Here is a 17,952-nt window from a genome sequence, read left to right as displayed (position 1 = left end):
AGTCTGATCACTGGTTTGTTTTGAAGTAGCTGGTCTAAGATGGGCAGCGGTAGGGACAATGCAATCAGATTTTTTACCTTTTTGTTTGGTGGGGGGGGGGGGGGGAGGGCGGGGAAAAGAGGGGAAAAAGGTGCAATAATGAGCAAAAAGCCAAGATCCCAACTGGCTGAAGAAACTATGGTCAAATTAGTCATTATTCCTGTTCATTTCAAAAGGCATTACTCTTGGCCTGCTAACCCTTGCCCAACAAAGATTCTCAACCCAAACATTCAGCTAAAAGACCAATGATGCAGAGTTGGCAAATTCAATAAGTTACCCTGGAAGGAAGCAATACCATTCCTACTGCTGACTGCTACCCAAGAACTATATATACACTTTCCCTCACGCAGGTATGGGCGCAGCCTTGATCCCCCAAAATCTACCGACACTCTCATAAATGGATATTTAGACACAAGACTGGAAGAGCATTTGAACTAATCAATCCCCAGTAGCTTCAAGAAAAGGAGGAAATAAAGTTGGGGGAAAAAAAACTACATCCTAGGGAAAGTGTACTAGGGCTTCAGTGTGGGCCTGGATTATCATTTCCAAAAGGTGATTTAATAATTCCTTTTACTTTTAAGTCTCTATTGTTTGCACAAACTTTGGAAATTTATTGTACTGAATATACCCAAGGCTGTAGGCCAACTCACACGAGCCAAGTTGTAGTCAAAATGGATTCTCGTTACTCCTGAGCATTCAGAAAACATTTGGCCTAACCCCTGTGCTAGAGTCTCAATCCAAACATTCAGCAACCAGACAAAAGATGCTGAGTTGACAAATTCGGCAAGTCACTCTGAAAGGAAGCAGAGAAAATGGGGTGGTACACTGTGAAGCTCTGGAACCCAAAGCTCAATGCTTAACTAGAGAGTAATTTCCTCAACATACAGATAAATACAATTTTTAAAAATGCACTGTTCAGATAAAATGCTAAAACTAATCATTTTGTATCAAAGTCTATGAAAGTTCACACTGTGCTGCTGCTGCCAAAGAATTAAGCACCTCTAATACTGCTTGTGGTGCAACTTTGGTATACAGTCATAAAAACAAAATCAACTAGATTTTTGAGATTGAACAGCTGTCTAGCATCCAACAGTACAGAAGACCAAGGAACGGTTCTTATGGGATATCCATATCATCCCACTGACACAGCAAAACAATTAAAGGGAATGTTCCAGTGCCAGATCTGGCATTTTGATGGTTGACATCAAGGCTAATTTTACTAAATTCACTCGGTGACCCACCCAATACCATCTTTGATATATAAAAACAATTCCAGCATCTACAATATTTTGTTTTTTTTGTTAAAAGTGACTTGGCTGCAGGACAGAAGGGGGAAAAGGAGCTATAATTCAGGCCACTTCCAGTCATGATAGTCCATAATCTTAAAATTAATTTCTATCCATCACACAAGTGGTGAAATATGCTGGGAACAGTACCACCAGGAACCCAAACAACAAACTCATGCACAAAACAATTTTGAGGGACAATCTTATGAATAAGACCGGTTCGGGGGTCCGTCACATCATAAAAATTGTTCTTCAGTTATACATCATAATGCAATGAAGATAGGAATAAATCCGAACAATGCAACTGCGTTTTTTAAAGAAACTTTTTAAAAAAACATTCTATTACATTTTAAAGCCATCCACTCAAATGATTATATATATCTCAAAACAATCGCATACAACAAAGAACGAGTTCAACTCATGGAACGGAGTGCACTGAGGATGTGACAAGTTAATCAATTTCTCCGCTTGAATAGGAAAACGGTAAATGAGAAGTGTCGTTTACAATGGGAATATGCACAACTACTATTACAACTGGCTCTGAAAACCAAGGAGAAGTGAACCTGCATACTGTTAAAGACTGGGATTATTCCCCCAAGGAGAGTCGATTACAAAATGTTCCTTTCCCCACCACCAACCCTTGATGCAAATCACCCTCTTAAAACAAACTTTCACACAAGTTTCGCCACCTATTCAGCTCACATCAACGATGACAAAACGTTACTTCTTCACTTGACTAACACGAAAAATGACAAGAAGATAATTCTCAAATACAATGACATTAAAAAAGGTGGGGTGGGGGGGGGTGGGGGAAGAAAAAGAAGACAAGACTATGCCAAATTTCACACTTGTTTAAAAACTTTCCTGGACAGGATGATTCTCATTTGGATCGATCACTACCTTAATGCGAACCCGTTTGCACTGATCACAGGTGAGATAGTCCTTCAGCACAGGGTCCATGGTGCTGCTGCTGCTGCTGGTGGTGGAGCTGCTGCGCGGGGAAGCGGCACCGACTCTCATCCTGGGGCTCGAGCCGGAGTGAGGGGGGAGGGAAGAGGAAAAAAAAAGATACTCGGGGTTCTGGAACACGGAGACCTTCCTCGGCGGCGCGCGCGCAGCTCGCACGGGGGGGCCATGCCCCCTCCCCTTCCCCATTCGCTCCTCTCTTATACGCAGGGCCCCGCCCCCCCGCAACCAATAATCCCGCGGCTTTCTCTCGCCCGCCCACGTGGGGGCGAAAGTCGTTCTCGCGCGATGCCAGGCTCCGCCCACCCCTCTCTCGCCCCGCCCCGCCCCCAACACGCGACGACGCGTCCGTCCGCCGGCTTTGCTTTAATAAACCACAAGAGTGGGTTTCAATGCAAAAAAAAAATTATATATATATATATATATATATAAAAGCCGGAGCATTCTGAAGGGTGGGCAACTCGGCTCATTGTTCATGGTGCACGCTGCAAAAGTTTGATTTCACACATGTTTCCAAAGGAATTTGCAAAAAAAAAAAGTTGCACAAACCAATTTGCTAAACTTCCACCAGCCAATATTTTTTAGTTGTGTCAAAACTGTGGGGAGATTTTGTGTTAAGACATAACCGTGCGTCAGAACCCTTAAGCTCATCACATTCGCTGCAGCAGCAACATTTGGCTCGACCTAATCAGTAACTATCGCAGAATCAGCTGAAGCGAAGGTTTTTATTCTTCGAGGTTGTTCAGTGCACAGAATCCGATACGGGAGGCAACACATAAAATATTTTTTTTAAAAACCCACACACATACACTTTTGCGCCTGAGCTTTTAGTCGCCAAACTGATCAAGACTGCCCAGCAACGATTTCAAACCTTTTATTTACTGAACCGTATTTTTATTCGGTTGCATGCAGCCTTTCGATTTAAAAATGCAATTAAATATAAAAATATTGCTTATAGGTTCACTTTATATTTTAAAAGATTGGAAATGCAAACTTTCGTTCCAACCCTAACCCCTAGTTAAAATATTAGGACATAATGTACTTTGATATCGCAAATACCGGATGAAAAAAAACACCCCCCCCCATCCCACGGAATTTTATACATAATTTCTGAAAGAAAAGTAAAGACAAAAGGACAGACAAGTGTTGAAAAATTCGACCAAGCAACAAGTCTCCCGATTTACACCCCCTGAAACTAATTGGATAAGAGCATTTTTACTTCTGCCAATAGGAGTTTATCGGTGGTGATGATTGGCTCAAGGAGCCGGGGCGGGGGGGGGGGGGAACTGCACCGATACAGCAGCCGGCTGAAGGTGGATACAAAGTATCAAATCAATGATGTGACCAAACCATAATCTTCCCCCACCCAATAACCAAGGCCAACTTGAGGGTTTTTATTGGCGAGGTCGTAAGCCAATAGTGTCCTGCTAGCAACAACACTTTTTTTTTTGGAGTGTGAGAACAAGAACAGAAACTGCTCGTTCCCCACGGTTAAGAGATTAAGTACCTATTTTCACACAGCCCAGCCAGTCCTTGGCTTCCATAGTCTGTATATGCTGAGTTAGTGTCTCCCCTACTGAGATCAGCTAAGAGTGCTACAATTGTTCTCAGCTTTTCTGCATTGAGTGTGTGTGTATGGATGATAAGTGAGAATAGGGTTGGGATGCCCCCTCACTGCCTAAGCTCTTTTTCAAATCATGGCCACTTCAGCGAGTTACTCCAGCAAAAGACGAGGGAAGGGAAGAAATTGGCAGAAGGGAGAAAATATGGAAAATACACAGCATTTTAAAAGAGAAAAGACACTTTCCGGTGAAGACCAAACACCCACAGACCCTTTTGGCACTCCATCTGCCACAATATCTGTGCAGCTGTCGATTCCTCACCAATCACTCATCTCCACCCTCACCCCGAGCAAAATCTTTGCCTATCACTGTCGTTCCTCTGGTTATGGCCCCCATCTTTGCTTCTTTAAGTCCAGGGGAGCGCAGACATGGGCATATCTGGCACACAACTAGTTTTGCCATCGGCCACCAGATCTGGCTGGACAACATCAAGCTCGACTGGATCTCACGCAACTGCCAGAACTGCCCACTACTCTAGGATTATCCTGGACAGCAAAGATAACTCCTGACTTCTTTTCTCCATTACCAACCATCTCATTAAACCCCTCTTGCCTGCCTCACCCTCCCCTCCAACAAGTATGAGCTTGTGGGCTTCATCAGCAAGATAGAGACCATCTGTTCAGCTGTCTCTGCTGCTTTGCCTCCCGCCCCTCTTTGACCACCAAGCCAAATTTCCCACCAGGCCCCTGTATCTCTCTCTCTGCCTTCTCTCCCATGCCCCCATGCCCTCTGCGAGCTCTACACTCACTGGACCCACCTCCCACTCTCTCAATCCCATCCCTATTAAACTGCCGACGATCCAAATTTCATTCCTGGCCCCCATGCTTGCTCTCTCCTCAAACACTTCCCTTCCTTTCAACACTGTCATCACCACCTCCTCTTCAAAAAGACTACCCTCACAAACTGTTACCCCATCTTTAACTTCCCTTTACTCTCCAGTCCTTGAACATGTTGTTGCCTTCCACATCTGTATCCATCTGTGCCACAGCTCCCTGTTTGCATCCCTCCAATTCGGTTTCTGCCCCTCCCATAGCAACAAAACAGCCCCAAACCAAAGTCACAAACAACACTCTTTGTGTGGTGTATTATCCCTCTGTAGCCTGAGTTGGTCGACCACATGATCCTCCTCCAACACCTTTCCTCGTGTCCCGCTTGGTAAGACTGTCCTCACTTGGTTCCATTCCTACCTACCAGAGCATCTCTAGCAATGGCTTCTCTTTCTGTCCCCACAGTCACCTTGGGAGTGCCCCAAGGAATCATCTTCACCACCTTCCACAAACTCCATTCTGCTCCGAGCCACTGCCTTGGGCTGAACCAAACTGTCCAATCTGTGCCCTATTCAACTCTGAACTGAGCCTTTGACCCCATATTCTCTCCATTACAAAGACTGTGTCTGTGTGTTTCTCTCTATGCAAGAAAGAGAAAAAACATCTTTAGACAATGAGAAACTTTGACTCTCAAAAGTGATTAAACAAGCTCTGCCAGACCACAATCCCTAGATGACAACCCCTTACAAACCAACAACTTTCTATATCTAGACATGTTAGTCATACTTAGAAACTCTTCTAGCTCGCGTTTGAATGTTTGCAATGAATCTGCACTCACTGCAACTTATTCCAGAGGTCAATGACTTTCTGCACAAAGAAGTATCTCCCAGCATCTAGCCTAGTTCTTTGGTTTCATAACTTATACTTATATCCACTGGTCCTCCCCTAGCCTGTCCATTTGGATCAAGTTGAATCCTTTCATTATTTTAAATTACTCAACTAAATCTCCATAATGTAAAAAGCCCCAGCTTTGTTAGCCTATTCTGTGGTGGGTAACATTTTGGAGTCTATTATTAAGGAGACAGTAGCGGAACATTTGGATAAACATAATTTAATAGGACAAAGTCAGCATGGCTTTATGAAGGGGAAGTCATGTCTGACAAATTTGCTTGAGTTCTTTGAGGACATAATGTACAGGGTGGATAAAGGGGAACCAGTGGATGTAGTGTATTTAGACTTCCAGAAGGCATTCGACAAGGTGCCACATAAAAGATTATTGCTCAAGATAAAGAATCACTGGATTGGGGGTAATATTCTGGCATGGGTGGAGGATTGGTTATCTAACAGGAAGCAGAGAGTTGGGATAAATGGTTCATTCTCGGACTGGCAACCAGTAGCCAGTGGTGTTCCGCAGGGGTCGGTGCTGGGTCCCCAACTCTTTACAATCTATATTAACGATTTGGAGGAGGGGACCGAGTGTAACATATCAAAGTTTGCAGATGATACAAAGATGGGAGGGAAAGTAGAGAGTGAGGAGGACATAAAAAACCTACATTGGGATATAGACAGGCTGGGTGAGTGGGCGGAGATTTGGCAGATGCAATACAATATTGGAAAATGTGAGGTTATGCACTTTGGCAGGAAAAAAATCAGAGAGCAAGTTATTATCTTAATGGCAAGAAACTGGAAAGTACTGCAGTACAAAGGGATCTGGGGGTCCTAGTGCAAGAAAATCAAAAAATTAGTATGCAGGTGCAGCAGGTGATTAAGAAGGCCAACGGAATGTTGGCGTTTATTGCTAGGGGGATAGAATATAAAAACAGGGGAGGTATTGGTGAGACCGCACCTGGAATACTGCATACAGTTTTGGTCTCCATACTTAAGAAAAGACATACTTGCTCTCGAGGCAGTACAAAGAAGGGATAAGGGGGCGGACATATGAGGAGAGGTTGAGTAGATTGGGACTCTACCCATTGGAGTTCAGAAGAATGAGAGGCGATCTTATTGAAACATATAAGATTGTGAAGGGGCTTGATCGGGTGGATGCGGTAAGGATGTTCCCAAGGATGGGTGAAACTAGAACTAGGGGGCATAATCTTAGAATAAGGGGCTGCTCTTTCAAAACTGAGATGAGGAGAAACTTCTTCACTCAGAGGGTAGTAGGTCTGTGGAATTTGCTGCCCCAGGAAGCTGTGGAAGCGACATCATTGAATAAATTTAAAACAGAAATAGACAGTTTCCTAGAAGTAAAAGGGAATTAGGGGTTACGGGGAGCGGGCAGGAAATTGGACATGAATTTAGATTTGAGGTTAGGATCAGATCAGCCATGATCTTATTGAATGGCGGAGCAGGCTCGAAGGGCCGATTGGCCTACTCCTGCTCCTATTTCTTATGTTCTTATGTTCTGATAGCTGAGGGTTAAACTGTCAATCTAGCAGCTTTTTTCTGAGCCTTTTCCAAGACTTCTAGATCTTCCACTGTGTGAGAGGACCTAAACTGGATACCCAGAACATTGATAAAGATGGTAAAGAGCAACGGCCCTAACACCGATCCCTGCCGGACTCCATTAATGCCTGGCCCCCATGAAGAACACTAGCATTAATAACTACTTTCTGTCTACGGGAATGCAACCAGTTCCTTATCCAGCTCAAAATATAACCGCCAATCCCACGAGACTCCCACTTTTGTGCAGCACTTTGTCAAAGATTTTTTGAAAGTCAAGATACACAACATCAACCAGGCTTCAATGATCCAATAATTTTTAAAAATTCCCCAAAAAATGTAACCAAGTTTGAGAGACTGGACCTTCTTCTCCAGAAGCCATACTGAGATTCCTTAATAATCCTTCGCCTTCCAGGTGGTTGCACAGTGTATCTCTAATGATCCCTTCTAGCAAGTTGCATATGACCAAAGTCAAATTAATGGGCCGGATTTTGCCTTCTTTAAATATTGGTACCACATGAGCCTCTCTCCAGTCCATGGGAACAACCCCGAACCCCAGCAAGCAGTTAAATATATGAGAAAATGTCCATAGAGCACAGCCCCCCCATTTTCTTTGAACACTCTTGGGTGAATGCCATCACAGCCAGCAATCTAATCAGCTTTGAGATCACCAATTCTATCCAGAATTAAATCTGCATTTACTTTGACATGTTCATTTATAGTATCAATCTTATGTTTTATTAGTAACCTAGCATCTTCAATAGTGAAGACTGATGCAAAGTAGCCATTTAAAACCTCTGCCATATCCTGGGATTCCATCTGAATCTGCCTTGAGGAATCCTTCAATGGCCCTATACTGTCGTCATTAATAGCCCACTGACTCCTGACATAGCTGAAGACCTTGCTATTATCACCGACTCCACTATCCTCTTCACCAGTGTCCTTTTAGCTGCTCTGATAGTAGCCTTCATTGCCCTCAATTGAGGGCAATCTCTAACCCTGTTCTGAGTTATTTTCCTTAAATCAGTAAAAATATTTTTGCTCCAATCTGATTTGTTCAAACATGTTTTGATTCTGTTTTACCATTTACACTTCTTTTAACCCAGGGGACTTACATGGCATCCCTTTAAATTAGGATAGTTTTAAAAGCATTGCATTTTTCTTCAGTTTTGCTATTATCCCCACATAGTAAGATTGCCCAATCAACCTTGCTAAAGTTATAAACCATCTTTGCAAATTTATCCCTCTTAAAATCTGGTACTAGCATTAAATGATCAGCATCCTTGGTTTAACTGATCAAGTTAAATCTATTAATATTCTCCCTTGGCTCCGCATTCATTTTTTGATTACGCCTCTGTGAAACACGGAGTATTTTTCTATGTTAAAAGGAGCTATATAAATGCAAGTTATTGTGTATTTCCAGCATTTTCTGTGTTTTTAAAAAAAAGTTATGTTTCATATTCGATTTATGTTTACAAAAAAGGGACAATATCCCCTTTTCAAAGGTTTATCTTCAGACTACATTCTCAAAATAAAAGATAATTATTTAAAAAAATGTCCCAAAGTAGATAAAATCCATATAGACCAGGCAAAAGCAATGGTACAGCTGGCCACAGCCTCAACCAGGATCTAGAGAACAGGGAAGAGGAAAGGAGAGAGAAAAATAAGTAATGGATTGCCACTTCTCAGAGGTGAAATTCAACTTTGGCAGAGGTGCAAATCGGGCAGTAGTGGCTCAGCAACCTATTATACAGCTTGTCCGATTTTCAATGGAAAGGAAAATCAGGCGAGGCTTACCATGGGCGGCTGATCTGCTACATCCCAATTTGCACCTCTGTCAAAGTTGAATTTGATGCCCCTAATCTCTATTCAGTGAGTCCTAATAGAAAACGAGTGCACAGGATTGGGCACAACAATGATGCCCCTATGGTAGAAAATGCACTTACTATTGACCGACACACACAGAATACAGCAGAGAAGGCGGCCATTCAGCCCATCGTGTTTGTGCTGGCTCTTTGAAGGAACTATCTAATTAGTCCCGCTCCCCTGCTCTTTCCCCATATCCCTGAAAGTGTACAGTATATCCAGTTCTTTTTTAAAAGTTACTATTGAATCTGCTTCCACCACCCTATCAGGTAGTGCATTCCAGATCATAGAATCATACAACACAGGAGGCCACCATTCGGCTCATCGTGCCTGTGCCAGCTCTTTCAAAGAGGTATCCAATTAGTCCCATTCTCTTATAAATAAATAATCTGAAATCTTACCTAAGTAGCGTCCGTGTATATCCATATATATCTATATCACACACACGAGCAAGAGCTACTTAGGTAAGATTTCAGACAGCTACTGCAATTGTGGAAACATACCCAGGCATGACTCAGCAGCAAATTGAAGAAAACAGGAAAACAAAGTGTTTACTATTTAATGAAGTGATATGCCTTAAACATGAACTGATTAAAAGATATTAAATACGCAACAGGCTCTCTTTTAAGCAAGTCATTCAGCCGAAGGCTGGTATCTTGGTTATACCACACATTATGTGGAGAGAGAAAAAGTTTCACTAGCAGCTGATTATAGTTGAGCAAAATAACTTGAGTACACTTAATATTGTGAAAGAGGACAACGTGTACTTCAATATATCCGGTGAGATGAAAATGCGGGGTGTCTGAAGTGCGGGGACTATGCAGCTGCAGAGTGTTGAAGAAAAAGCAAAGGCATGTGAGAGAGTGGGAGTTGGAGTCTGCAGTGACAAAAGACGATAAGCAAGGAAAGAAAGCTATACAGCAGCTGCAAATGTTGCAACTAGACAGATAGGGCAAGAAAAACAGCAGGCACAAGCACTATACTGAATTCAGGAAAGAAAGAGAGATAAGAGTAAGTGGCAAAGGCTGGAATCAATAAAACAAATGGAGGGGGAAGGGGGAGAAAGGGAAACAGATTATTCAATTTTGCATCCAGTATTTCTCACACCAATTTCACATCCCAATTTTCTCCTCCACCTTCTCTCCTGAAGCAGTCAACTCTGCTGTGATGTGGTTGCACTCCAGTAACTTGCTCAAGGAGTGACAATCCTGCACTCCCCCCTCTCACTCTGGGACATATACGAGTCTTGACAGTGAGGGGCAGTAGGCTATTCAATTGTGGAGGACATTGGGCTAGCTCAATGCCGCCAGGACAAAATACCACTAAGGAGAGGCACTAATACAAATGACAGTTAAACTAAAATTATACATGGAATTAGGTCATGATTCATTTTTCATTATCATATAGATGGTGTCCAGTAGTGCGTGACGATGGAAGGTTTCAAGCATGATCTTTTTCTAAAGTCACCCAGGCGAGCATAAGGTCTTGGAAGAGTGCAAACATTGGAGTGACCCTCCCCACAGATCCTGTGCCTCTTGGACCTGCGGATAGCAGTTTTAGCCAGACTCTGGAGCAGACCACCAGGATGTACTCCTACCTGCTTGCCCCCTCCCCCCCACCATGCACCAGGTGACCAAAGACGAAGAGGGTGGGGGAAAAATGCATTCAAAAATTGAGCAGCCACTCTAGGTAGTGGTTAAAGCTGTTGCAATCTCTGGTGTATGTGTAAATACGAAAGCAGATTTTGTCCACGCTGAGAAATGGGTATGCGATCTGAAAGATCAGGTGCAAGAACCTTGGCTAATTTCCCATTCCCTAATCCAGGACGCTATGGCTAATTGGAATGTCAGCTTAGTTTAGTTGGTAGCAAGCTCTTCTGAGTCAGAAGGTTTTCAGTTTAAGTCCAATTCCAGGGCTTGGACATAAACTGGGCCAACATTCCAGTGCAGTACTGAGGCAAAAGAAGCATTGTTTGAAGTGCTGTGCTTTGGGCAACATATTAAACAGAGGCTCCCTTCCACCTGTTTCATTAAAGGGCCAACGGCACCAACTAATGAAGAGTAGGAAGTTTTGCAGGAATCATAACCAACATTCCTCCTCAACTACCACCAACTAGAGTAGATTAACTGGGCATTCATGTCTTGGCTGTTTGTGGGATCTTGCAGCGTACGGGATCTTGCTGTACACAAAATAGCTGCCACATTGAAGTACAGTGATCGTTATGTAGTCAAAGTAATTCATTGCCTGTGAATCACTAAAATGTTTGAGATGCAATAACACATTATACAAGTTCTTTGCATCTGAAGTATTTCCTCCTCGTCTGATCCTAGAATTTTTCTTCTAGCAAACAAAAATATTCATTTCCTCTTTGTTGACTCAGATCCTTGAACATGCAGAAACCAGTTAAGAGATTGAGTGACAGTTAGTGTTCACCCTTTCAAAAGTAGTGCCGGTAGAAAAATAAGAAAATGCTTTTGCATGTTTGGGACATTGGGTCACTATTTTAAATTATATATTTAGTTTATAGAAATTTAAAATTATACGACAAGAGGAAAAAAAAGTGGGAGAGATACTCCGCTAGGACCATCTTTTTAATTTGAGCAAGCTAAAGGAACGGTGGCAGCTTAATCCCATATTTTACAGCCTCACCTTCCTGTAATAGCACACAATACATGATAGCAAGCACTGACACAACCTCTTCTCCCATCACTTCTACATGGAAAGAGTACACAGGCTTTTAAGATTTGTTGAATTAAAAATTCAGTGCATCAACCCGTAAGAAGTTTAATAAAAAGATTTTTAAAAAGTTTCAAGTGACTTAAAGAGTAGGGCATATGGTGGCACAGAGTGAATGCTGGCTTAATTTCACTCGTGTGGATATGCCAATCTTAACCATGGTACGAGGAAGTGCGTCGAGAGGCAGCCAGGTAGGGAGAAAATAAAACAAGCATGCATGCTCCAGAAGAGCCTGATTGGCAAATTTCTGCACACCTACCAGCCAGTTCAGAGCACCAGAGGCTGGCTAGCTATTCTCTCAGCTACGAATGGTCTGTGCAGCCTGGGAAGAAAATGCTGTAGTTTGCTAATCTCACAAAAAGTTACATAATACTGTAATCCTTCAAAGATTATCAGAATATTTAGAAACAAACATTTTATCAGCATTTAAACTAAAGTACACAGAATTTGTGCTGATTCATAGTACTGTAAATGATGTAATGTTCCTTAGATGGGGATTGTTTGGAATGAGGTGTATGTACCAGTATAGACCTGCTCAAGAGTGCAAGCCAGTTGCACACAACACATTAGTTCTCATTTTTAAGCCTGATTATCGATAACTAGGCTTACTTTTCCAGTTAAAAACGGCATCCAATGTGACTGTGATGGTGGTAAATTATCCCTCCTCATCATTCTTGACCTGTCTGCAGCCTTTGACACTGTTGACCACACCATCCTCCTCCAATGCCTCTCCTCCGTCATCCAGCTGGGTGGGACTGCGCTCGCCTGGTTCCGTTCTTATCTATCTCATCATAGCTAGAGAATCACCTGCAGTGGGTTCTCTTCCTGTTCCAGCACTGTTACCTCTGGAGCCCCTAAAGGACCTAAGCTTGGCCCCCTATTTCTCATCTACATGTTGCTCCTCGGCGACATCATCCAAAAACATATCAGATTCCACATGTACGCTGACACCCAGCTTTGCCTCACCACCACCTCTGCCTCATTCGTCACACTACTTGTCTGACTGGATGAGCAAAAAACTTTCCTCCAACTAAATATTGGGAAGACCGAAGCCATCGTCTTCGGTCCCCGCCACAAACTCTGTTCCCTAATCACCGACTCCATCCCTCTCCCTGGCCATTGTCTCAGATGGAACCAGACTGTTTACAACCTCAGCATCCTATTTGACCCTGACATGAGCTTCTGACCACATATCCGCTCTGCCTACTGCCACCTCCGTAACATCACCCATCTCCGCCCCTGCTTCACCTCATCTGCTGCTGAAACCCTCATCCATGCCTTTGTTACCTCTAGACTTGACTATTGCACTGCTCTCCTGGCCAGCCTCCCATCTTCCACAAACTTGAGCTCATCCAAAACTCTGCTGCCCATATCCTAATTCACACCAAGTCCTGTTCACCCATCACCCCAGTGCTTGCTGATCTACATTGGCTCCCGGAACGCTTCGATTTTAAAATTCTCATCCTCGTTTTCAAATCTCTCCATGGCCTCACCCCTCCTTATCTTTGTAACCTCTTCCAGCCCCACAACCCTCCGAAATCTCTGCACTCTTCCAATTCTTGCCTCTTGCACAGCCCCGACTTTAAATCACTCCACCATTGGTGGCCGTGCCTTCAGCTGCCTCGCCCTAAGCTCTGGAATTCCCTCCCCATAACCTCTCCTCCTCTCTACCTCTCTCTCCTCCTTTGAGACGCTCCTTAAAATCTACCTCTTTGACCAAGCCTTTGGTCACCTATCCTACTATCTCCTTATGTGGCTCGGTGTCAAATTTTGTTTGAAAAATTGCTCCTGTGAAGTGATTTGGGACGTTTTACTATGTTACATAGGCACTATACAAATGCAAGTTGTTGTTATAATCTCCAATGTTATGTTTAGCAGCTCACAAAAATGGTTACAGATCAGATTATTTCTAACTCTAAAGTATTCCTATATGAAACTAACCATCGTCAATAGTACTAGCAAGTACCAGCAACAGTTCTATGACTCAATTAGAGACTTGGTATTGAAATCTCGGCTCAAAATATAGAAATGCTGAGGCTGGATCAGTGAAATTTCCCCATGTGTGTGTGCTTGGTCACACACAAACATTTACAATGGGAGGGACTGAAGAAATAAGTATCAAATTCACCAGAAAGATTGCACTGGTTGGGTCAACCAGAGTTCAGGTGTAAAGGCAGTATGGAAGCAAGCCATACTGACCACCAAAGGTCCCAGTTTGGATTCCTGGTCTGTGCTGAGTTAGCTGATCTTAGCCTCAACACCCCTGGACTAGGGAGAAGAAAATCAGCCAAGATTGCTGCTCCTGGTAACTGTCTTGTGACCCAATCTAGTCACTAGATAGCTGCACTGCAATAGTTAGTAGGGTCCAATGGTCTGTCAACCTTACCACTCTTTAGTACAAAAAGTCAATACCGTAGTGAAACACCAAGACATTATTCAATATTCCCAGGAAGAAGTCAGCAATTTAGAATACGTGGCACTGTTCCTCACTTTTACTTCTCAGGCACAGATAGCCCAAACAGAACAGTAGATTTGTTGACCTACATTTTCATGGGTCTATGATGTGGTTGGCTCACTGCAGGTCTTCTCGTTTACGCAAATAGATAACTCTTGTTCAGGCAGTTAGACTTTTCTTATGCAAATGTGCCTAAAGTTCTACTGCAAGACACTTGCCTACACGGTTGTAGTGGTCAGAGAGTATCCAAAATCCAAGTTGATTGATATCTAGGAGGTACTTTTATAGTGATAATGCGCTGGTAATAGCAGAAACACAGCATCCCCATTGCTGTATGCATCAACATAAAGTATACAAACACTTTTCTCTCTTGGTACCGAGGACCCAACTTTTCTTGAGATACAAGAATGGCCATTGGAGGGGTAGAACACCTCTCCATAGCTCAGGCATTGAGTTATTTGCAACACCCTTACTGCGAGCTCAGCACAGACCAAAGATCAAACCACAGATCAAAGATCAAGGACATTTTCAAGCTGTGGTTATGCATTGACGATTGTACTTCAGGCTGGCCTAACATGGTTCTCCACATACCTAGATCATTTTCCCTTGTAACTTAAAAAAAAACTAGACTGGTCATGAATGCAGAAGAATTATGGAAATTAATGGATAAATCATAGAAATCTATGGATGATAAAGTCTTCAGCTGATATATTCTAAAGTGTATAGCAATGTACACCTCAGATCCCTAACTGGACCAGACCTTCCAGAATCACATCAGCTGCAGAAGTAAACATGTTGCAAATTAAACCTAGGAATGAAAACACAAATCTGGTAGTCTAACACACACAAATTACATCACCTTATTTGTCTGAACAAGCATAAACTGTTACATTTTAAATTGTGTCCAAGGCTAACTTCACAAATTAATTACAACAGATACCAAAAAAAACCGATGGAAATAGGCAACATAATTTAAAATAAAAAATAATAGCTAGTTTGTCAGTAAGACAGAACATCTTTTAAATATTGCTGTCCTTGCTTTCAATAGATGTAGGTGCCCTTAGTTAGAAGATTGAGGGGTGATCTAATGGAGGTATTTAAAATGATTAAGGGATACGATTGGGTCAATTCAAAGGAACTATTTCCTTTGGTGGGGGAATCCAGAACAAGAGGGCATAATCTTAAAATTAGATTTAGGCCATTTAGGAGTGAAACTAGGGAGCACTTTTTCACACAAATGGTATTGGAAATCTGAAACTCTCTTCCCCCAAAAGGCTATGGATGCTGGGTCAATTGAAATTTTCAAGACTGAGATCAGTAGGTTTGTTAGGTATATGGAAGGCATATGGAACAAAGGTGGATAAATAGAGTTGAGGTACAGATCAGCCATGACCTAAGTGAATGGAGGAACATGCTCAAGGGGTTGAATGACCTAATCTTGTTCCTATGTTGGGCCATTTGCCATTAGACTTGCCCTAGCATGTTTGGTTTTTTAATTTTTTGCATGGCAAGTTGCTGAAAGTGCAAGCTGATAATGTTGCAGAGTGGAAGACATGGCATCTGGGACCTGAGTGAACAGAGCAAACAACTGTGTATCTCCTTATCCAAATTGCAGGATTATGAAATTAACAGCGCAAGGACTGAGAAGGAAGTGTAAATTAGAGTGGGTGAATTCAATGTCAAATCAGGTACAGAAAGAGAAATAAGGGGAGTGAAGGAAAGATCGCCATTAGCCTCACCGTTATTTTGACAGGAAATTATGGCCCATTATGTTCCAGTATGCTGCAAAACCCATTAGTTTAAATTTGATTGTTATGTTCTGCATCATTTTAGTGACAGTAGTTTGAAAATTATAAAATCCAAATACAATTTTATGCAACAGTACTTGTACATTCCTAAAACATTCTCCTGTGCTTGAATAAACAGTAACTATTTACTAATTATCCTTGACACATACACAGTGCCATCAGACATAAGCACAAGTGAGAACATTAATGTTCAGATGGAGTATATTTTCTGGAATTATTTGAAGTTGAAAAGCCTTGAGTATTAAAACAAACATCTCGTGGAACAGTTATTACCTGTATAGATATTCAGTTGCTGATGAGTTCAGATCTAATATATAGTGGTGGAGTGAAGCAAATAACGCAAAACCTAGACATCTGTCTCGTATCGCAAAGCTTTTCATATACAATGAATTACTTTGAAGTTCAACTATTAGATGTCCTGTCACAGCAAATTATGGCCCAACATCGGAACAAGATTAGACCACTCGACCCCTCGAGCCTGTTCCACCATTAAAACACGGCTGCCATTTTGTACACAGCAGGATTAATTAATTAATTTTTCTGGATATCCAGGGAAGAAAACTGAAGCTGCCAAAAGGGCAGGGCAGCTGCAGCAATTGGACAGGACGAGGTTTGAAAGAAAGTGTCTGAATGGCTTTGACCACATCTTTATCTTGGCATGGTCAGCTGTCCTTCTAATTAAATTAATTTCATTCACCAGCAGGAACCAATAACATAATTTAAACCAAAATGCACTGTTTTCAGTTAAATATTTTTATTTAACAGTCATAACTTTTGACAAAGGTCAGAATCTTAAAAAAAAATGTTTGGACATGGCCAGCCGTGGAATGTAAAGGCACATGGGAAAAACTGGAGGTCATAAAGTTAATGAAAAACTGGCGACAGTAATTAAATGATAAAACTTAAATAACGGTATATCTAACTAAAAACAGACATATGGACTGAAGTCTAACACAAGACCATTTTCTGTAACGTATGATTAAAGACAAACAGACAGACCGAGTGGCATGTACTTCATCCAGCTTCCACTAATGGCATTCTTCAGACTGCTTGCTTCAGGAATGCAACTGCAGCCCAATAGTGAATGTTATTCCAGTTTTTCCCTACTAAATTTGAGATGGGAGCAAGTGGAACTCAGGGGCGCAGCTAAGATTAAAAGAACTCAGCCGAATTACCTGCACCCTTCCAATCCAGGGTTCTGAACTCAGGCCTGTGAATCCTGCTTTTTTGCACAATTGACTACTGTAGATTTGATCAAAAAACTTGCTCAGGGTCTCCCACATTGGCACAGTAGGTAAAGGCACAAGCAACAACTTGCATTTATACAGTGCTTTTAACATTTAAAGAGCCCCAGGGTATTTCACAAGTGACACGAGACAGAGAAACCATCGAGTGAGTACTAAGCCAAACAAAACAAAAGCCCTATATTTGATACCGGGTCTATGCCGATTTAGCTGATCTCAGTTAGGGCAGCAATAGGGGCTCCATAATTAGGCTCCAAACCAGGTCTGGGGGAGGAAGGGGAAAAAAAAAGTGGGGAGAAAAGCCAGGATTCCAAGCTCTTGGCTGTTATTCAGGATATATCCACGTGTGGGATATAGGGCAAGGAGTCAACTGGGCTGCTAACTCTCACCGTCAGCACTTATTCATGTGAGGTACCAGAAGGTGGCCAGTCTCTGCAGAACTGCACCCCAGCAGGAATTAATGCTCTCAGGAAGTGCTCAGAGTTCCCTCAGTACTCTACTACAGTGTCAGCCTAGATTACATGCTCATGTCCCTGGAGTGGGGCCTGAATCCTCGACCTTCTGACTTGGAGGCGAGTACTACTCACTGAGCCATGCCGACACATATAGATAAATATATAAATATACACAACTACAAGTTTAAAAAACCAACAGAAATCCCAAAGCAATGCTCATATTGCAAACAGTGCACTTATTTTCTTACTGGATTTCATAACTCGTG

The 17,952-nt window shown here is 42.3% G+C and overlaps 1 protein-coding gene across 4 annotated transcripts in view; it reads right to left on the bottom strand.

Annotated features, from left to right (window-relative positions):
* The window catches only part of LOC137342647 (sestrin-1-like), a 57,401-nt gene that overhangs the window by 18,010 nt on the left and 21,439 nt on the right, over nt 1–17,952 (bottom strand). Inside the window, exon 1 of one of the 4 annotated variants that reach the window (XM_068006701.1) lies at nt 2,226–2,472. The exons of the other annotated variants lie outside the window; for them this stretch is intronic. Within the exon in view, the coding sequence (XP_067862802.1) occupies nt 2,226–2,345 (120 nt within the window). The 5' untranslated portion in view covers nt 2,346–2,472. Of the gene's footprint in view, nt 1–2,225; nt 2,473–17,952 lie in introns of those variants that run through there. 4 annotated transcript variants of the gene reach the window in all.

Source organism: Heptranchias perlo, chromosome 26 (genome assembly GCF_035084215.1).
Source record: "Heptranchias perlo isolate sHepPer1 chromosome 26, sHepPer1.hap1, whole genome shotgun sequence".
Taxonomy (NCBI): domain Eukaryota; kingdom Metazoa; phylum Chordata; class Chondrichthyes; order Hexanchiformes; family Hexanchidae; genus Heptranchias; species Heptranchias perlo.
Note: the sequence above shows the minus strand (reverse complement) of the source record. Positions and strands in the feature narration are given on the sequence as shown.